This window comes from Musca domestica, unplaced genomic scaffold (assembly GCF_030504385.1).
Source record: "Musca domestica strain aabys unplaced genomic scaffold, Musca_domestica.polishedcontigs.V.1.1 26, whole genome shotgun sequence".
Taxonomy (NCBI): Eukaryota; Metazoa; Arthropoda; class Insecta; order Diptera; family Muscidae; genus Musca; species Musca domestica.
In genome coordinates, this window is record NW_026712283.1 from 10,285,184 (window position 1) to 10,307,669 (window position 22,486).

General features: G+C 36.4%; 2 protein-coding genes across 2 annotated transcripts in view; one reads left to right on the top strand and one right to left on the bottom strand.

Moving 5' to 3' along the window:
- Window positions 1-1,484: 1,484 nt before the first annotated feature.
- LOC101897091 (dynein axonemal heavy chain 7) overlaps window positions 1,485-22,486 on the bottom strand; it is a 102,226-nt gene continuing 81,224 nt past the window's right edge. Inside the window, exons 27-28 of the mRNA XM_059123932.1 lie at window positions 4,906-5,057; window positions 1,485-2,110 (exon numbers count right to left, since the gene is read on the bottom strand). Coding sequence (XP_058979915.1) covers window positions 1,604-2,110; window positions 4,906-5,057 — 659 coding nt within the window. The 3' untranslated portion in view covers window positions 1,485-1,603. The remainder of the gene's footprint in view (window positions 2,111-4,905; window positions 5,058-22,486) is intronic.
- On the top strand, window positions 5,176-21,855 carry LOC109611953 (cilia- and flagella-associated protein 91). Its single transcript, XM_020035434.2, has 4 exons — window positions 5,176-5,909; window positions 9,643-9,880; window positions 17,768-18,563; window positions 19,909-21,855. The coding sequence occupies exons 1-4, from the start codon at window positions 5,540-5,542 to the stop codon at window positions 21,790-21,792; spliced, it is 3,288 nt and encodes a 1,095-aa protein (XP_019890993.1). The 5' UTR covers window positions 5,176-5,539; the 3' UTR covers window positions 21,793-21,855.

The following is a 22,486-nucleotide window of genomic DNA, read 5'->3' on the forward strand; positions in this document are numbered from 1 at the left end:
TCCTCTTTTTCCCATAGGGGGGAAAAAACTCGACCTCAGTTCTCTGAGGTCCTGTTTTCTCCATATGGGGAAAAAACTCGACCTCAGTTCTCTGAGGTCCGCTTTTCCCCATAGGGGTGAAAAAACTCGACCTCAGTTCTCTGAGGTCCTCTTTTTCCCATAGGGGTGAAAAAACTCGACCTCAGTTCTCTGAGGTCCTCTTTTCCTCATGGGGGGAAAAAACTCGACCTCAGTTCGCTGAGGTCCTCTTTTCCCCATAGGGGGAAAAAAAACTCGACCTCAGTTCGCTGAGTTCCTCTTTTCCTCATGGGGGGAAAAAACTCGACCTCAGTTCGCTGAGGTCCTCTTTTCCCCATAGGGGGGAAAAAACTCGACCTCAGTTCGCTGAGGTCCTCTTTTCCCCATAGGGGGGGAAAAACTCGACCTCAGTTCGCTGAGGTCCTCTTTTCCCCATAGGGGGGGAAAAAACTCGACCTCAGTTCGCTGAGGTCCTCTTTTCCCCATAGGGGGGGAAAAAACTCGACCTCAGTTCGCTGAGGTCCTCTTTTCCCCATAGGGGGGGAAAAAACTCGACCTCAGTTCGCTGAGGTCCTCTTTTCCCCATAGGGGGGGAAAAAACTCGACCTCAGTTCGCTGAGGTCCTCTTTTCCCCATAGGGGGGAAAAAACTCGACCTCAGTTCGCTGAGGTCCTCTTTTCCCCATGGGGGGGGGGAAACTCGACCTCAGTTCGCTGAGGTCCCTTTAACCCACAAGAGAAAAAACTCGACCTCAGTTCTCTGAGGTCCTTTTTTTCCCATAGGGGAAGAAACTCGATCTCAATTTTCTGACTTAATCACAATATTTTTGAAGGACCTTCTTACATATAAATTGGATTTTATCACAATATATTTTCAAGGACCTTCTCACCTATAAACGTGGATTTTATCAAAATATTTTTTCAAGGACCTTCACACCTATAAACGTGGATTTATCAAAATATTTTTTTAAGGACCTTCACGCCTATAAACGTGGATTTTATCAAAATATTTTTTAAGGACCTTCTCACCTATAAACGTGGAATTTATCAAAATATTTTTTCAAGGACCTTCACACCTATAAACGTGGATTTTATCAAAATATTTTTTCAAGGACCTTCACACCTATAAACGTGGATTTTATCAAAATATTTTTTCAAGGACCTTCACACCTATAAACGTGCATTTTATCAAAATATTTTTTCAAGGACCTTCACACCTATAAACGTGGATTTTATCAAAATATTTTTTCAAGGACCTTCACACCTATAAACGTGGATTTTATCAAGCATCTTCTGAAACTTTACGAACCCATAGGAAAAATTGCCTCTGTATCTTTTTTTTAGAAAATGTACGAACTCAATACATGTTTTAGAGTAATACGACATCCGAAACTGAGAGGGAACATTTTACGATTCTCAGTACCAGGGCCCTCACTGTCACGTAATGTTATAAAAAATCAATTACAATACATTTTTTTAATCTAAATATATTTAGTATTTATAAAATATACAAAAGGCAATATCGTATATTTTCAGGATTCATAACATAGCTCATCAAGTTCAGTCGATATTCCTGGATCATCATCCTAATAACTCAATTGACACAGCAGAGCCGTACCCCGTATTATCCAATGTGAGGTCTCTGTTTTGGGATTACATTCCAGTAGCATGGCCACCACAAAATTGGTACTATGACCCGTTGTGGAGAGTACACCCCTACGCTCCGCCGTCTTATACAAAGGACAAACATAAACATGACGTTCCTTTAAATCCGATTTTTTCACCGGCTTCATCCATATCAGTGGCATGCGATCGAATAACTCCCTTGGATGGGATTCAGCTAAATAATTTTCAACACGATCCCAGCGAGCTCCCTCCAAGAATATACCATAAACATAAACCCCATCTGCAGGAGCTGTCATTTCGCCAGCCTGGTCTTCTTCGATGCGTAAAACTTCATAGTCGAACACTAGTAAATCAATTGGTATCACATATTTTCGGGCGAAATTCTGCTGGGCTCCCGTCAGGAAAGCCTGCGTAAAGAAGAAGCCGGATAGCCAGAATGTTGAGGGTGGTCCCTCGTCGTACCATTTCTGAAAGGAGAAAAAGACACACGAATTTTTAATATTTTTATAAAGTTACAAAAAAAATATTTTTATAACTTTTCATAGGACCTTCTAAGCTATAAACGTCGTTTTGTAAATAATATTTTTTAAAAAATATTTTACCAAGGACCTCCTGGATTTTTAACAATATTTTTCAAGGACCATCCAAGCTATATTTTAACAATATGTTCTAAAGATCCTTCCGATCTACAAACGTGATTTTTTTTTAATAAAAATTTTTTAAGGACCTTCGTAGTTCTTTTAATAAAAATTGTTCAAGGATCTTATGATCAACAGATGTCGATTTTTTAACAAAATTTTTTCAAGGACCTTATGACCTAAAAACGTGTATTTTCCCTTTTAAGCTATAAAGATGATTTTTTTAACATTATTTTTTCAAGGATCTTTTCAGCTATAAACGTGATTTTTCAATACATATTTTCAAGGACCTTATGACTTTCAACCGTGGATTTTTAATGAAATTTTTTCAAGGACCTTATGACCTACAAACGTGAATTTTTTAATAAAAATTTTTCAATGACCTTAGGCCCTACAAATGTGGATTTTTAATAAAGTTTTTTTCAAATACCTTATGACCTACAGGCATGGATTTTTAATACAACTTTTTCAAGGACTTTATGACCTACAGGGATTGATTTTTAATACAATTTTTTCAAGGACCTTATGACCTACAAATGTTGATTTTTTAATTTTTTTTTTCAAGGACCTTATGACCTTCTTACTCGGATTTTTAAATATTTTTTTCGAGGATCTTCTAAGCTATCAACGTGGAATTTTTTGATAAAAGTTTGTTCAAGGACTTCTAAATCTATAAACGTGTATTTTTTAACAATATTTTTTCAAGAAACTTCTAAGGTATAAACTTGGAATTTTTAATAAAATTTTTTCAAGGACCTACTAAGCCATAAACGTGGATTTTATAATAAAACTTTTTCAAGGACCTACTAAGCCATAAACGTGAATTTTACAATAATTTTTTTTCAAGGACTTTCTAAGCCATAAACGTGTATTTTATAATAATTTTTTTTTCAAGGACCCTCTAAGCCATAAACGTGGATTTTATAATAAAATTTTTCCAAGGACCATCTAAGCTATAAACGTGGATTTTTAAAGAATATTTTTCAAGGACAATCCAAGCTATAAACGTGGATTTTATAATAAAATTTGTTCAAGGACCTTCTAAGCCATAAATGTGGATTTTATAATAAAATTTTTTCAAGAACCATCTAAGCTATAAACGTGGATTTTTAAAGAATATTTTTCAAGGATCTTCTAAGCTATAAACGTGGATTTTTAAAAAATATTTTTTTAAGGACCTTCTAAGCTATAAACGTGGATTTTTAAAGAATATTTTTTCAAGGACCTTCTAAGCTACAAACGTGGATTTTTAAAGAATATTTTTTCAAGGACCTGCTAAGCTACAATCGTGGATTTTTAAATAATATTTTTTCAAGGACCTTAAAAATTATAAACTTGGATTTTTAAATAATATTTTCTAAACGCGGATTTTTAAATAATATTTTTTCAAGGACCTTCTAAGCTACAAACGTGGATTTTTAAATAATATTTTTTCAAGGACCTTCTAAGCTACAAACGTGGATTTTTAAATAATATTTTTTCAAGGACCTTCTAAGCTACAAACGTGGATTTTAAAATAATATTTTTTCAAGGACCTTAAAAATTATAAACTTGGATTTTTAAATAATATTTTATAAACGCGGATTTTTAAAGGATATTTTTTCAAGGACCATCCAAGCAATGAACGTGGATTTTTAAGGAATATTTTTTCAAGGACCTAAATAAACGTGGATTTTTAAATAATATTTTTCAAGGACCTATCTAAACGCGGATTTTTAAAGAATTTTTTAAGGACCATGCAAGCTATAAACTTGGATTTTTAAAGGATATTTTTTCAAGGACCTATATAAACGTGGATTTTTAAGGAATATTTTTTCAAGGACCTAAATAAACGTAGATTTTTAAATAATATTTTTCAAGGACCTATCTAAACTCGGATTTTTAAAGAATTTTTTAAGGACCATGCAAGCTATAAACTTGGATTTTTAAAGGATATTTTTCAAGGACCTCTATAAACGTGGATTTTTAAGGAATATTTTTCATGGAGCTTCTAAGGTATAAACGTGGATTTTTTTAGCAATATTTTTCAAGGACCTCCTAAGGTATAAACGTGGATTTTTTAACAGTATTTTTTCAAGGACATTCTAGACTAAAATTAAAATAAATAAAATTTTTGTCAATTTTTTTTCAAGGGCTTTTGAGACTCTAAATGTGGATTTAAATATTTTTTAAGGACCTTCTTTGCTATAAATGTGTATTTTTAACAATATTTTTTTAAGCACCTTCTAAGCTATAAACGTGGATTTGTGAAAAAAAAATTTCAAGGGCCTTTTGCTCTTATTTTCATTTAATTTACCCATAATTAATGTCACTGCAGATTATCTTTTCCATGTCTGTTTCCTGCCGGGGAATATCACTGCCACTGGTGATAAATCTCTAGAGGGAAAAACAAGTCATTCAATATTAATTAACAGCATGTTTACATTTAATACAAATTACATGCCAAGCTCTCTTCCTTCCCATCTCTTATACAGACACATTTACATAGGGAACATGGCATTTCCGTAGAATTACACTAATGAACCTATCACAGGCGGGCGGAACTGCCACCCATCACCCCACCTAAATAAACAACAAATGTTGCCAAGTAACCTGGGGAAATTGGCTTTCCACTTTTCACTTACCTGCAAAAATGCCAAACGTCGCAGAAAATCTGTGATATAGGCACCCAGAGGCTTTAAACTTGGATAGGATTTGGCAGCCCACATAGCTGGTATGCGGCTAATTAAAATGGACTTATAGACGGCCTCGTATTGAGCGGACATTACCACCAAACCTGAAAATGCAAGAAAAATAAATATTTAAATTTATAAAGGTCAAATTGGAGGAGATATGGCAACAGTGGCATAAAGAAAAGTAAACAAAATAAAAAAAAACAAAAATAACTGATACCGAATGATAGGCGAAAAACGAAATGGTAAAAATGTCATTACAGCAAATTGAAGTTTAAATATTTAATACGTGCATGTGTGTGTGTTTGTATTTTTTCTCCCCCGCCCAACTCTCCACGGACATTTTGCATTGGATTTAGATCAACGGGGGGAGAAGGACATTTAAGCTTTTAATTTGGCAAAGTTTATCGGCAAAAAAGAAGAACCAAATTAAGGTCATAAGAAACTAAACTAAGAAAGCAGTAAACGGAAACCAATCTCCTGCACCCTCAACCCTTCAGCGAAATAAAAAGGAAACGGAAAAGTCTTGAAACTCACCCCAATAGAAAACCCCAAGCCTATAGCCAATATTTAGCCAATTTTGTCAATGGTAAAAATGCCAATTAAGGAAATCCCAGTAAAGCCGGCCAAAGGGTCAAACTATTCGACTGATAGCCATTATGGAATGACGAGAATGCCAAATGGCAATAACAGGAAACCCATACCACCAGCAACAATAACGACAACAACAAATGACCAGCAGAACAAGAATTTGAAAAATAAAATCGTAATCAACTATGAAAATATGTTTGTCTCAACTTCAAATACCAATTTACCTTATGTTGATGAGGATGGCAATGGAAACGGTCAAGATACTCCAGGGAGATGGATGAATGATAAGAATCATGACGATGATGGTGGTAGCCTACATAGTCAGGGAAGTAATGGAAAGGCCAAAACCAGGAGATTGTCTGGAGGTAAGAGATTTTAAAAAAATTCAAATTGCTATAGACGGAAAGCCAAGAAGAGGTATTCTATGAAAAGGTGGCCATTGAATGTTTTTTAAAGAATTCTGCCTAATATTGAAGATTTTGAAAATAGATTCACGTAGGAGACCTTCGAAAAATCTTCCGAAGAAAGAAACATAGATTTTTTACAATATTTTTTCAAGGACCTTGTAAGCAAAAAACGGTGGTTTATAAATAATGTGTTTAAAGGGCCTTTTGAACTATACCCTCGGATTTTTAACACTATTATAAGCCATTAATGTGGAGTTTTAACCAAGATTTTTCAAGAATCTCGTAAGTTATAAAGTTGCATTTCTACCAATATTTTTTCAAGGACCTTCTAAGCTTTTTAACAATATTTTTCAAGGACCTTTTAAGCTAATAACGTGGATTTTTTTTAATAATATTTTTTCAAAGACCTTCTAAGCTAAAAAAGTGGATATTATCAACAATATTTTTTCAAGGACCTTCTAAGCGTGGATTTTTAAAAATATTTTTTTCAAGGACCTTCTAGGCGTTGATTTTTAAAAATATTTTTAAGGACCTTCTAAGCGTGGATCTTTCAAAATATTTTTCCAAGAACCTTTTAAGCTTGGATTTTTCAAAATATTTTCCAAGGACCTTCTAAGCGTGGATATTTCAAAATATTTTTCCAGGGACCCTCTAAGCGTGGATTTTTAAATAAAAAGTTTTTCCAAGGACCTTCTAAGCGTGAATTTTTAAAAATATTTTTCCAAGGACCTTCTAAGCGTGAATTTTTAAAAATATTTTTCCAAGGACCTTCTAGACGTGGATTTTTAAAAAATATTTTCCAAGGACATTCTAAGCGTGGATATCTAAAAATATATTTTTCAAAGACTTTTTAAGCGTGGATTTAAAAAAAAAATTAAGGACCTTCTAAGCTTGGTTTTTTTCAAAAAATTTTTCCAAGGACCTTCTAAGCTATAAACGTAAACTTTTCAAAAATATTTTTCCAAGGACATTCTAAGCGTGGATCTTTCAAAATATTTTTTCAAGGACCTTCTAAGCGTGGAATTTTAAACATATTTTTCCAAGGACCTTTTAAGCGTGGATTTTTAACAATATTTTCTTAAGGAAGGAAAAGATGGTAAATCTTCAAAAGGAGTTCCTACATATTGAAGACTTTCAGAAGTTTTTCAAAATAAATAAGTCCTTACAATATCATCTAAAATAGAAGAATCTGTCACATATTTAGAAGGCATTCAACGGATCTTCTACAGACAGAATACAAATCAAAATTCTTTTAAAGATAAAAGACATTCCAAAGTCGTCAATAGGCTGTAGTTCTTCAAAGGTTCTTCTATACAAAGAAGATTAGCAAGCTACCTTCCAAGGTGACATCATCTTAAAAAAAAACATTTTTATGGTTTCCTACATTTAGATGACCTTCACAGGACGATTCTCATAACGACTTTAGTAAATAGAAGGCCTTTGAAACATCAACAGGTATAAGACTATCAACAGATCTTCAGAAAAGAAAAGCCCAATAGGGTATTTTTCAAAACGCCCCTTACAGATAGAATATCTTCCAAGGGACTTTTATATAAACAAGAATCTTCAATTAAAGGACCTTTGAAACCCTTCTACAATTAAAATTTCTTGAGAATATAATCTACCAATAGAAGGTTTTTTAAATATCTTCTCAAAGAACACCTTGAAAAGGTTATTTATAAATTATTATCTTATAAAATGCCTACAATGGATAGAATATCTTAGAGGAGAGAAAGACTTTCTACGTGCAATTCAAATATCATTACCAGTGAAGGCTCCCAAAAGGAATTATACAGATGGAAGAGGTCCTTTAAAGACAAAAGACCTTCCAAGGGCCTTCTACTTACAAACTAATCTCAGAAGATAGAAGCCTCTCAAAAAATCATCTAAAGAGAAGGGCTTTCATAGGGAGAATACTATCAGCTATCATTCCATATAAAAAGAAAACTTCAATGGCAAAAGCTCTGATAAGCCTGACCCAAATTAAAGTCTCAAAGACTAAACGGACCTTCTGAGTTTAAATAAATGCAAAGATCTTCTATTTTACAGACAGAAGACTTTTACAAAACGTCTGCAATGGATAGAATAACTCTAAGAGGTCCTTTAAAGAAACAAGTAAAATAGCTGTAAGTTCGGCCAGGCCGAACTTTGAATACCCTCCACCATTTGGATACCCTCCACCATTAAAATAAATAAAATGTAGCCGTCATATTAGGATCAATACGCCATAAGCCATTACAATATTCAAATGCGAAACTTGAAAATAAATCGTTGAAAAAAATTAAATCATCAATATAGGGAGGTACTCTTATATGGGGGCTATACCAAAATATGGACCTGCACAGACAATTTCCTGTCTTAGGCTGTAGTCTCCGTTACGAACTTCAACTACCATATTTGAAACATTTCCGGTGAATAATGTCGATAAAATCATCAAAATACCGAATATCGGGAGGTACCGTTATATGGAGGCTATAAGAAGACGAGGACCGGCACGGACAATCTCCTGTCATAGTCTGTAGTATCCATTACGAACTTTAAATACCAAATTTGAAACAATTCCGGTGAGTAATGTCGCTAAAATCAACAAAGTACCAAATTTCGTGAGGTACCGTTATATTGGAGCTATATGGAGACCTGGACCTGCACAGACAATTTTCCGTCATAGGTTGTAGTATCCATTACGAACTTCAAATACCAAATTTGAAACAATTCCGGTGAATAATGTCGCTAAAATCATCAAAATACCGCAAATATGGAAGTACTCTTATATGGGGACTATACCAAAACTTGGACCTACATGGCCCATTTTATACCAAAATACCAAAAGTCCTGCAGACATAATATACATTTGTAAAATGTTATCAATCTACTTTATTTTGTTCGGAAGCTAGAGTGATTTCCACAGACGGACAGATAGACGGACGGACATCGCTATTTCGACATAGAATTTTATGCTGATCAAGAATATATATACTATGTAGGGTCTAAAGGAATGACAATCTTAATGTACCCTCCATATTATGGTGGAGGGAATAAAAACACTTTTAAAGGGTCTTCATACAGAAGAATCTCAGAAGGTCCTCCATAAAGGAAAGCAATTTAAAAGTTCGTCAAAGATAGAAGCCTATCAAAAGATGAAGGCCTCTAAAAGGAATTTTACAGATGAAATACTATCAAAAGGACTTTCATATAATGCTACCTCCTGATTTTCGGGTCTTTCGGAGATTCCCGTCCCAATTTTCCCGAAATTAGCCACAATTTGGTGGATTTACTGCTAGAAAAAAAATTCTCATTGAAGGACCACTCCTCCTGATTATCGATATTTTTAGGGATTCACTGTCAATTTTCAAACAACCCAGCTTCAAAATGGCACTTCGGAATCTCTGTGGATACATAACCTCCTCTCCAAATATAATAAATGTCCCCAAAAAAATTATACCGCCGTATTTTTGAGATTTTGGAGGTATTGCTACGATGTAATTTGATGTTTCAGCTTCTAAGGTTAATTTAAAATTATCCTTAAAAATCCTATTACAAAATCCAACAACCCCCATAAAACGGTGCTTCCAAATTTTAGTGGCTTGGAGTGTATTCCATTTGGCCATAAGACAAGTATTTAAAAATATTCGACCCAGTTGAACTTAAAGTAATTTTTTATTTCTTTTTTCTCATCTCTGACACTATCTAGGAGCAACGCGTGGCCAGCAGAAACTCGACAAACTACTCTCAATATCGCCCAGTCAATGTGAAATCAAAGCACCTGGCATGAGTTACTTTGAACCAAAGCCAAAGGTCAATATCATCAGCCTTTCAATGATGAAAACGAAGGAAATGAAGAAAAGTCATCAACGATGCGATTTGAGGAAAATGCAAACAAAAGCTCGTTCACCCAGCCGCAGGACACGTGGCACACAGTCGTTGTATCGGTGAGTTCATAATATGCATGGGGTTTTTTTTGGGAGTGGAAATTAAGCAGAAGAAGAGATTAACCCTTAGTGCTCACTTGGGGGTTTATTTGGGCGTTATTTCTTTGAAGTCAATAAAAATACATTGAAACGCATTTAAAACATATTTACTGTAAAAAATAGGACTTTAAATTTATTACTTTAATAGGTTGGTTTAAAAAATAATAAATGGACCCTAAACAAAATTTAGAAACCAATTTTTAAACAATTGAGTCATAAATATCAGTGACTGAAACTCACCCCAGCATTATCCATTCATTAAAAATGCCAATATCGTTTGGGGGATACAAACTTTCTTAAAATTTAACAAGTAAAAAAGCAGTAGGTTCGGCCGGGCCGAACTTTGAATACCCTCCACCATTTGGAACGAATTAGAAAATTTTCAAAAAATAAAATCCATTAAAAATTCAGTTAAAATTTTTAAAATATCGGAAGGTGCCAATATATGGGAACCTATATAGACAATTACCTTTCAGGGGTTAAAGTGCTCACCAAGAACTCCTTGTGTGGATTTTCAGACAATACCATAGGAAAACATGGCTAAAATCATTAAAATACCGAATATGGGGGATACCGTTATATGGGGGATATGCGATATCGTTAACCTATATAGAGAATTCTCTGTCAGGGGGTAAATTGCTCACAAAGAACCTCTTGTATAAAATTTAAGACAATTCCGTTGAAAAATTTAACTAAAATCATCAAAATACCGAATATCGGGGGTACCGTTTTATGGGGGGCTAACGATATCGTGGACCTATATAGATAATTTTCTTCCAAGCGATAAAGTACTCACAATGAACTCCTCGTGTGGAATTTCAGACAATTCAGTTGAAAAATGTGGCTGAAATCATCAATATACCGAATATCAGAGGTACCGTTATATGAGGGCTATACGATATCGTGGACCTATATAGACAATTCTCTTCCGAGGTATAAAGTACCCACAAGGTATTCCTTGTGTGGATTTTCAGACAATTCCGTTGAAAAATATGGCAAAAATCATCAAAATACCGAATATCGGGGGGTACCGTTATAATGGGGTTATACGATATCGTGGACCTATATAGACAATTCTCTTCCGAGGTATAAAATACCCACAAGGTATTCCTTGTGTGGATTTTCAGACAATTCCGTTGAAAAATATGGCAAAAATCATCAAAATGCCGAATATCGGGGGGGTTATACGATATCGTGGATCTATATAGAAAATTCTCTTTCAAGGGATAAAGTACCCACGAGGAACTCCTTGTGTAGATTATCAGACAATTCCGTTGAAAAATGTGGCTAAAATCATAAAAATGCCGAATATCGGGGGGGTTATACGATATCGTGGATCTATATAGAAAATTCTCTTTCAAGGGATAAAGTACCCACGAGGAACTCCTTGTGTAGATTATCAGACAATTCCGTTGAAAAATGTGGCTAAAATCATAAAAATACCGAATATCGGGGGGTACCGTTATATACGATATCGTGGACCGATATAGCCCATCTTCGGACTTAACCTGCCTGCAGACAAAAGAGGGATCTGTGCAAAATTTTAGCTTCCTATCTTAAGTCGTTTAGACTGTAGCGTGATTACAACAGACGGACAGACGGACGGACATGGCTAAATCGTCTAGAATTTTACGCTGATCAAGAATATATATACTTTGTTGGGTCTAAAATGATTATTTCGATGAGTTACCAACGGAATGACCAACTTAATATACCCTCCATACTATGTATGGTGGAGGGTATAAAAAAGGATTTTGGCATCATCGACTGCTGAATTTTATAGTTCATTATGAAAAGCCAAAATTTGTTATAATGCTTTTTTGTCCGGATCTTCAAGGATAAAATTTGGATATTCGTGGGTTAAATTCTACTGCCATTAAATAATTTCAACGGCACATCTTTAATATCTTCAAACGCATAAATATCCTTAAATGTAGATAACAATTCCAGATGATAACCGAAGAAACGGAACAAAGGTTGGTCTGCAATTTCCCCTCTTATCTTCCCTCCTCCCCCTCATTCCTTCAGGGGTTGGTTGTAACAATGATTTATGATAGAAAATCAGCTAATGTTTTTAACAAATATGAAGACACTTTTGTATCTTCTGTTGTTGTTATTTCTGCTATTTTATTTATTTTCCTATGGCTGCTGATGGCAGATAAAATGATGATGATGACTGACTGGTATGCCCGAAGCTCTTTCATTATTTGTTATTTATTTTCGTTTTACTGTCTTCGAGATTTTGAAAAAAGTAATGGGATGGAGGATGAGTTAAGCGAAGATGAGTTTAAAAAATGTTTTGTTCAGTTCTAAAGGGATTATAAAGTTTTTCAAGTTAATATTCGGAAGCATATTTATTTTGGGAAAGCAAAAAGCAAAGATTGGCTAGATTTGAATAGAACACAAATATAATTTAAAACCAATAAAAAATTTGAGCAATTGAGATATATAGAAAAAAAATATTTAATAATTTTAATGGAGAGTATAATCGAACAAAAGCCGGAGAAACAGAACTTTTAAAAAATCAACAATATTGACAGGCATATAGATAGATTTACAATTGATAGAACGGTGGATTAGAGATGCCAATTTGATTTTTTGTTAAAACAAGTAAGTAGTGCGGGGTCTACCATGTGATTTCCAACAACACTATAATGAGTTGGGAAAACCTCCTTAGATCCAAACACATTTTAGTGGATTATTTGAAGTAATGTCATACTGTCCTGCAGAAATCTTACCTCTGATTTTTTACCGAGGATATTTTCCTTATGTTTACCCTCTATGTCGAGTTGAAAGGTATACAAAATAATTTAGGCTTTAATTCTGACCCTAATTATATCTCCATGCAAAATTTCTTGAGAATCGGACAATAATTGCGACTTGAATATACCACTCCCAAAACATAGCGTAGTAAGGTGAAAAATATTACCAAACACATAATTCAATATCGTAAGTCGAATATGAAAAAATCTCATGCGATAAAAATTATGACAAACAAGTAAAAAAGCTGTAATTTCGGCCGGGCCGAACTTTAAATACCCTCCACCATTTGGTACAAATTTGGCAATTTCCGAAAAAAATCCGTTAAAAATTCTGTAAAAAACTTAAAAGTGCCAAATGCTTATACGACGACGTGGACCTGCACAGGCAACTTCTGTCATAAGTTATTACAATATTTAAATGCGAAACTTGAAGAAAAATCTGTTTATAATGTAGCTCAAATCATCAAAATAACGAATATACCCTCCATAGTATGGTGGAGGGTATAAAAATAAAAATAAAAAATAAAAAATATATTCAGTTTTTTATTGGCATATTTTCACGCGATTTTCTTCGATTTTATCCTTTTCTGGCAAGAGGGCATTTCGAATTTGTGGGAATTGTCCAAATCCATCTAGCCGTTCTTGAGTTATAAGCGGTCTAACTAACATTCACTTCATTGATATATGAGATTGTATATATTTTGCTATATATCGGATATCTTGGATATGAGCATCAATGTAACGGTCAGAACTCACATTTTCGTGCATTTGTGATTCTGCCAGGATTAAAAATATTCGCGGTTTAGTGGAAATTTTCGTTTTTTTACATAAAATATGTAGTCTACTTTACCCGCTAAATATTGTCCGATAACCAAACAATAAGGTAGCCCCATGTTAAATTCCGTGTCGATTGGTCTATTATTGCGACCTGTACAGCAAAAGCAAAATCACTGAATTTTTCTGTTTTTGGTCCATTTCAATCCCTAAATATTATGCGATAACCTCCAAAAGCAATGGGCTTCTATTCTGACCCTAGCCCCACCTCTATGCTAATGTTCCTGAGGATCGGCCTATAATTGCGACCTGTAGAGTGATTACAAATTAACATGAACGTCTGTCCATACATAGCAGGACGGGCAGACATACGTAGCTGGATCGACTCAGCTCGGCGAGACATATCGCAATATTCCATTCGGCAAGTATTGAAAAATGAGCTCGGAGTAAAGCCATTGAAATTCCAAAGTGCAAGAACTGACATCGCAACAGAAAGAAAATAGGCTCAAAAGAGCTAAAGAGTTGCTTCGCTTGGCCGAAAGTGGTGAACTGCCGAATTTTTGTTTTCTCCGTTTGTAAACAAACAAAATGATCGTGTTTACTTGCCAAAGAGGTCAGCTGAAAATGTGCACCTTCGGTTGGCCACCAGAACTCAAGCGCCGGCCATGGTGATGGTGTGGGGAGCCATTTTTATCAGAATAAATGTCGAATATTATCACGAAAATATTCTGAAGGGTGTATTAAAGCCTTGGGCACGTAAACATTTTGGCCGCAGACCTTGGATATTCAAATAGGACTCAGCACCATCGTACTAAGCACTCGCCACCCAAGAATGGTCTTAAAATGAGGTTCCTCGCTTCATTTCCAGCTCACAATGGCCACCAAAATCGACGGATACCAATCCGTTGAACTATTGTGTCTGGAGTATTTTGGAAAGTAAAGTTGACACTAAAAAATACCAAAGTGTCGATCACCTCAAGCAAGCGCTTTGCCGGGAATGGGCCAAAATACCGCAGAGCTACATTCGAGCAGCTTGTGACGGTTTCATTGGTCACTTGAAGGCCATAATTCGCGCCAAAGGTGACCAATTCGAACAAATCTGAATTTATTCTAAAATTCGATGCTGTTTCCGACATTTTTTGCTTTTATTCGATAAAATTTAAGAAGAGGGTAAAAATTATGGACTTTGACTTTGTTGCATTTTTTTATCTCACCCTGTAAAATGTTTGTATGTGTGAAAGTTGAAGAGAGTTGGATGCTTACTTGACTTTCTTTGAGAGTTTCTTTTTTCCAAAATTTGGAACCCTATGTGGGGGAGGTGCTAGAAGAAATGGTCCGATCTGTACCATCTTTATAACAAATATTATGTTTATGGAAATATTGAGATGTCCGAATGGAATCGGATGTTAAATTAGCATTTTATGAGCTTCATAGTTAATCAAAATTTTGACCCTTTGTGCGGGAGGTGCCAGAAGTAGTGGACCGATATATTCCATCTTCACACCAGAACCTGAGTTAGTGAAAATAATGGGATGTGTGATATATGGAGAGAACCGGATGCTTATTTCGGATTTTATGATCGTTTTGGTCATTCAGAACTTTGATCCTTTTGCGGGGGGAGGTACCAGAAGAAATGGTCCGATCTCTACCATTTTTATAACAGATCTTGTGCTGATAGAAATATTGAGATGTGTCAGGTCGAAATGGAATCGGATGGTAATTTCGTGTTTTATGAGCTTCATGAATAAAAAAAATGTCCCTTTGTGGGGGAGGTACCAGAAGAAGAGGACCGATATATCCCATCTTCATACCAGACCATGAGTTAATACAAATATTCTGATGTGTGTAATTTGAAGACAATCGGACGAATGCATCACATTTTATAAGAGTTATAATTATTCACAATTTTAGGCCTTTGTGGAGGAGGTATTTGATGGAGTAGACCGATATTTTCCATTTTCGCACCTTACCTAGCACTGATTCAAATATTATGATATGCAAAGTTGGAACAAAATCGGTTTATTCGTTCTCTTTCTGTGCAGTAAATAATTTTCTTTGAAAATTTCGATCTTTTGTGAGGGAGGAGGAGTGGACTAATATTGACCATCTACGAACTCTATGTAAATTTAACAAAACTATTACAATGTACCAAGTTTGAATCAAATCGAATACTCCATTCAAGAGTTATCGTGCCAGAAGCTCCTTGGCAAGAAAGTGCTTAAAAAATTCGATGGTACCGGTTTCCTGTTGTTTCCGTTTGAGAGTTATCGTGCCAAAAGCTCCTTGACAAGAAGGTGCTTAAAAAATTCGATGGTACCGTTTTCCTGTTGCGAGTTTCAAATTCCAAATTAAAAAAATATATATTTAAAAATTTGGCTAAAACACCAAAATTCCAAATATTTGGAAGCACCACCTCCAATAGGGGCCTGAACCTGCCTACTGACCAAATACACATATATGCAGACAGACGGACATCGCCAAATTGACTTGGAATTTTACGCTGCTCAAGAATATAAACATTTTGCTTTTGGGTCTAACAGGAGTATTTCAGGTTTTACAAACGAAATTAAACATTTAATATACCCTTCGTAGTATGGTGGAGGGTATAATAAAGCCTACACCAACTATTGATGACATTTTGAGATTTAGTTCAAATTTTATGAATTTGGATGTTATAGTTACTGACTTTCAACGGCATACCTTCCACTTTATTATAAAATAAACATTTGATAATTTTCCTAAAAAAAAATTCATTGAAAACCAAAATGGAGCCTCTTATTGGAGAGCCTACCAGAAAACCTGACCTGAACTCCGCATTGTGACCCTTTATTGGGAAGAATATGAACAGGACTAGACCCAGGCTAATCATCTTCCTTTAAGAGACATGTCCTGAAATGGGTGTCGTTCAAATAGAACTAGGGTCGATGAAAAACATTTTGGCCACATACATATACCCTCCGTACACTTGAAGCTGGGGGTACAAGAAATGTTGGCCGGTTTTAAGATCTCTACAGAAGAATTCATTAATTAGAATATCATGGATTTATTTCATCTGGTCCAATATTTTCCAAAAAAAAATGGCTTCCATCAAAAATTGTAAAGTTCAAGCTTTCTTCGATATTTTTCTTAAATTGTCTACAAGCATAAACTTTTCCCAAATTGTAATTAGACTGCGATGGAAATTTTCCAAACCCCATCTACGAAATTTCCATTAGCATCAAACATAATTGCCATTATCCTAACCCCTTTTGCTTAACTGCTCCGCAACAAATTTACGCAGAGTTTTCCAAGACAAATAGCAAACTTATTAGATAAACATTAAAAACTCGTCTTTAATATGAATGCCTATTACCCAGTCTTCGTTTAATATGCAACCACCTCGACACCACCACCACCTTTTCTTTGCCCTGCTTAATGGCATTCTTTGGTATTTCAAAAGCATTCATCCGTTGAGAATTCTTTAATTGAATTCAATAGTTACCCCCGCCTGGAAAAAAAATCGAATGAAACGAGCGAACGAACGAACGAGCGAACTACACACGTTTCACTTGTGATGATTTACAACAACAGCAATAATGCCAGCCAGCCAAACTCTATCTCCAGCTGGTTGTCCCAGTCACCACCGCCATCAGCCAACCTTCAGCATCGCTCGACATTATCTTCAATCTCTTTGTGAATGGCGAATGGCCATTAAACTAAAAGATAATGTTTAATGAAGCTCCATAATTACCCAGCTACGAAAAAAAAGGGACGATGACGGCAAACACAAACACAACAACATTTCACACACACACACACATACACTCACACATTCATATATATGTATGTACTGCTCATATACGCATACAAATATTCTTTACAATTTAAAATGACTGATGCTCCCATCGATCCCCCCGACTAAAGGGAGCAGTGATGCTGCTGACGTTGGCTTTGGCTGGCAAAGTTCAGCAGCAACAGTCAGTCAGTTGGGTTTGAAGCCAAACGACAGCATCCAACCATTCACCAATACAGCCACAACGCAAACGTCAACAAACAAAGCGTAAAACTCAGTCAAGTGGAAGTTATGCTGGAAACAAAATATGAACTGATTGTAAATCATAAAAACTAAACAAAGACCCATTAAAAGTCCTCAAAATTCCCCACAGAGAAAGAGAGAGAGAGAGGGGAGGGGAGAGAGAAAGCAAAAGATAGTAAAATGTAAATAGCTTGGGGAGGTGGGGAGCAGCATCATTTAAGTCATAAATTTTAATTACCTTTAAAAAGTAATAACCAATTTTCCCTTTCCCCTCCTCTTTCTCTTTCTCCCTTTCAGTGAATCATCCGCCCAAACCTTACCCTACCTCCCAGCCGTTTCCAATGACCCAGACGAGTTGGAAAGCCTGGAATTATTTAAATTACCCACAATTCTCCCCGGCACTGGACCACCGGGTCTCTATGAAGTTGAGGTATTGGAAAGGGCACGCAAACGCTGGGCCTTTGCCAAGGCCCTAAAGGAGAACTTTCGCCAACAGCTGGCTCAAGCCAGAGAAGAGCAAATCAAGTTACCACCCCATGATCACATTCTCGAGGCATTCGAATGGGAGCATTGGATTGAACGTGAAGAGAATATACAAGAATGTCAAATGCTACGCTTGGAAATTCTCATTCGCATGTTTGATCAGCGAGAGAGGGAAATGCGCAGTGCCTCTCATCTGAGGATACAGCAAAGTTGTGCCCGAATTGAGGCACAACGTCAGGCAGCTTTGAGGAAAAATGAAACTGAATTTAATCGAGCCATGCGTCGCCTTGAAATGCAGCACAAAAAGCAGCCCCGACACTGGCGTAAGGAACACATTAGCCAGGGATTTGGTGATCCCACCTCGGAGTTTTATGCCCCTAAAATACGTCATGGTATTGATCCGAGTAGGCGTCACTTTGTGGCTTCACGCAAAGGTTTCGATATGCGTATGGATGATTTAGAAAGGAAAACTGTGAAAATGGATCCGCGCAACTTGAAGTGTCCCTTTGCCAAATTACGTTCTTGGTCCAAACCCAAGGAGCTGGTGCAAGAGGTGGAACAGAATTTCTGCTCGGAAAATAATCTAAAGAAACTCTATGAAAGTTTGAGGGTGAGCACAATAAACATAGAGAAAAAAAATTTTATAGCAAAAACAACTTCGACCAGAGGTCCGCAAGAATTTTTTTCTATAGAAAAAACTTGGACCAGAGGTCCCGAGAATTTTTTTCTATAGAAAAAACTTGGACCAGAGGTCCCGAGAATTTTTTTCTATAGAAAAAACTTGGACCAGAGGTCCCGAGAATTTTTTTCTATAGAAAAAACTTGGACCAAAGGTTCCGAGAATTTTTTCCTATAGAAAAAACTTGGACCAAAGGTCCCGAGAATTTGTTTCTATAGAAAAAACTTGGACCAAAGGTCCCGAGAATTTTTTTCTATAGAAAAAACTTGGACCAAAGGTCCCGAGAATTTTTTTCTATAGAAAAAAACTTGGACCAAAGGTCCCGAGAATTTTTTTCTATAGAAAAAACTTGGACCAAATGTCCCGAGAATTTTTTTCTATTGAAAAAATTTGGACCTGAGGTCCCGAGAATTTTTTTCTATTAAAAAAAATTGGACCTGAGGTCCCGAGAATTTTTTTCTATTGAAAAAAATTGGACCTGAGGTCCCGAGAATTTTTTTCTATTGAAAAAAATTGGACCTGAGGTCCCGAGAATTTTTTTCTATTGAAAAAAATTGGACCAGTGGTCCGCAAGAATTTTTTTCTATAGCAAAATAATGTGGACCTGAGGTCCGCGAGAATTTGTTTCTATAGAAAAAACTTGGACCAGAGGTCCCAGAGAATTTTTTTTCTATAGAAAAAACTTGGACCAGAGGTCCCCGAGAATTTTTTTCTATAGAAAAAACTTGGACCAGAGGTCCCCGAGAATTTTTTTCTATAGAAAAAACTTGGACCAGAGGTCCCCGAGAATTTTTTTCTATAGAAAAAACTTGGACCAGAGGTCCCCGAGAATTTTTTTCTATAGAAAAAACTTGGACCAGAGGTCCCCGAGAATTTTTTTCTATAGAAAAAACTTGGACCAGAGGTCCCCGAGAATTTTTTTCTATAGAAAAAACTTGGACCAGAGGTCCCCGAGAATTTTTTTCTATAGAAAAAACTTGGACCAGAGGTCCCCGAGAATTTTTTTCTATAGAAAAAACTTGGACCAGAGTTCCCAACGAATTTTTTTTTTATAGAAAAAACTTGGACCAGAGGTCACCGAGAATTTTTTTCTATAGAAAAAACTTGGACCAGATGTCCCCGAGAATTTTTTTCTATAGAAAAAACTTGGACCAGAGGTCACGAGAATTCTTTTCTGTGGAAAAAACTAGGACCTGTTGGAATTGGACCCTCGGAATTGTTTTCTTTGACTTTGTCCGAGGAGATAATGTTTCCTTTACTTTGCTTTTTATTTCAGGTTCTACGTGAAACTAGTAATAGACCCAAAACCACACCCCTGTGTCTGAAAGCTAAAGAAAAACCCACGGAAGAAGGTCCACAAGAAAGTCCATCACCTCGCAGCACTAGAGTCACAATTACAGATGAAGTTGCCGCCTATGAATATCCCATGGAGGAGAGTTCCACAGAGGGCTCCGACGTTCGTAGGCTTCGCGAAGAACAGGAATATCAAGAATATCTACAAGAAGTACGCCAGGAAAAACAAAACGAACGACAGCTACGCGAACACCTGCAACGTGAGATGGGCAAGGAAGAATTCGAGGTCCTGATCCAAGCCTATGAAGGCAATACAATTGGCTGGCTAATGCGTTTCCTTTCGGAAGAAATGAGTCGGCTTAAGGAGCAAAGGAAATTGCATTTCTATACCATGCTTGCGAAACGCGAACGCTGGCATCGTGAGGCCGCCGAGGCTGGCCTTCGACAAAAGGAGAATGTAATGCGCGACACCTATGAGAAAATTTATCAGGAGTGTAACCAAACAAATTTTGAAATGTCGGAAAGATATATTCAATCCATATTGGAGGAAGATATTAGGGATTTTGCGGAACAGCAAGCCGAAAATCATGTGGTGACACAGGCCAAAGAGTTGGATAAGGAAATTTGTGGCTGGCTGAGATCGATAGAGGATGTTCAAACTCCCATGAATTATCATCAGCTGAGACATGCTTTGAGAGATATTGCCATACCCGATGTGGAGAATATTCTCCATCGCTTGGAGAGGGATAATTGTGTGCGGTATATTATTAATGAGGTCCTTTTGCCTCAGGTCTATGAGCAACTGGAATCCTATGACGTGTCCTTTTCCGTTGCAACAAATTTCATTGACCGTTTGATTGACACGGATCTTCATCGAAGTTCCTCGGAGGGATGTTGTTCGGAATGTGAATGTTCGGCTTACTGTTCGTGTAGTGGAGCTCAAAAAGAAGCCAGGGCAATTTTGAGGAAACTTATACGGCACTCTGTCCCAGGCAGACGATGGCGTACCTCAACGGAACGAATGGTGGATGAAAATGTCAAGGATATTTTAGATGAGGTCTTTGAGAGAGTTATTGCCAAGGGTGACAACGCCGAATTGGACATGATGGAAGCAGAACAAAAATTCTCCTACCTCGATTTGGGTGGTGGCCAAATGAGAGAATCATATTTTTCAGATGCCTCTCAGGATGGTGGAAGTATTGGATCCCAGGATTATTGCAAAATTAAAACCCTGGGAGAATTGCCTCCAACCGAACTTGAAGATGTTACCAAGACCCTAGAGAGAGAAGAACAGCTTTTGTTGGCCGATACAGATCAAATATCTGCCGATAAATTTATAATGACCATGGATAAATATGCAAGTCCGAAACAGAAACCCAATCCACCCATTGTCCATCCCATACCGAGTACCCATGATATTTCTAGTGTTTGGGATTTTGATAAAACTCCCAACTATTGTCGTACCTCTTCTGATGATGGAGTGGAGGAAGTACCAGAAGAGAGTTCCAAACAAGAAGATATTGACTTGGAATCGATAGAAATATCCTCTTCCCATGGAGACTATGAGGGGAAAATTGAGGAAGAATATACCGAAGAAGAAAACACACATCCAAGTGAGTTGGGTCCCAGAAAAATCGATTCGCAAGTGCATTTTGATGATCATCCCAAAGTGGAGGAGATAATCGAACCAGTGCAATCCCAGAGTGAGGATGATGAAATCGTTGCTGATGATGACGATGTTGTTGGTGTTATACCCGTGGCATTTTCCTATGATCCCACTGTCAAATTTACCGTCCCAGTACCGTCCAATTTTGAAATGACAATGGAACGTCATTCGGATGAAAAAGAAGAGAGTGAGGAGATGTGAGCGGGAGAAATATAATAAATTAGTTTTATTTTTAATCATTTTGAAATAATAAATATATTTTATTTTTGAGAACACATCATTAAACATAAAATGTTTTGTTATGAAGTCCAGCGAATCTTTTTCCCATAGAAAAAAATCGGACCTGATGTCCTGTGGATTTTTTTTTATAGAAAAAAAATCGTTACCTGATGTCCTGTGGATTTTTTCCTATAGAAACAAAATTGGGACCTGAGGTCCTGTTGATTTTTTCGTATAGAAACAAAATTGGGACCTGAGGTCCTGTGGATTTTTTCCTATAGAAAAAAATTGGGACCTGAGCTCCTGTGGATTTTTTCCTATAGAAAAAAATTGGGACCTGAGGTCCTGTGAATTTTTTCCTATAGAAAAAAATTGGGACCTGAGGTCCTGTGAATTTTTTCCTATAGAAAAAAATTGGGACCTGAGGTCCTGCGAATTTTTTCCTATAGAAAAAAATTGGGACCTGAGGTCCTGCGAATTTTTTCCTATAGAAAAAAATTGGGACCTGAGGTCCTGCGAATTTTTTCCCATAGAAAAAAATTGGGACCTGAGGTCCTGCGAATTTTTTCCCATAGAAAAAAATTGGGACCTGAGGTCCTGTGAATTTTTTCCTATAGAAAAAAATTGGGACCTGAGGTCCTGTGAATTTTTTCCTATAGAAAAAAATTGGGACCTG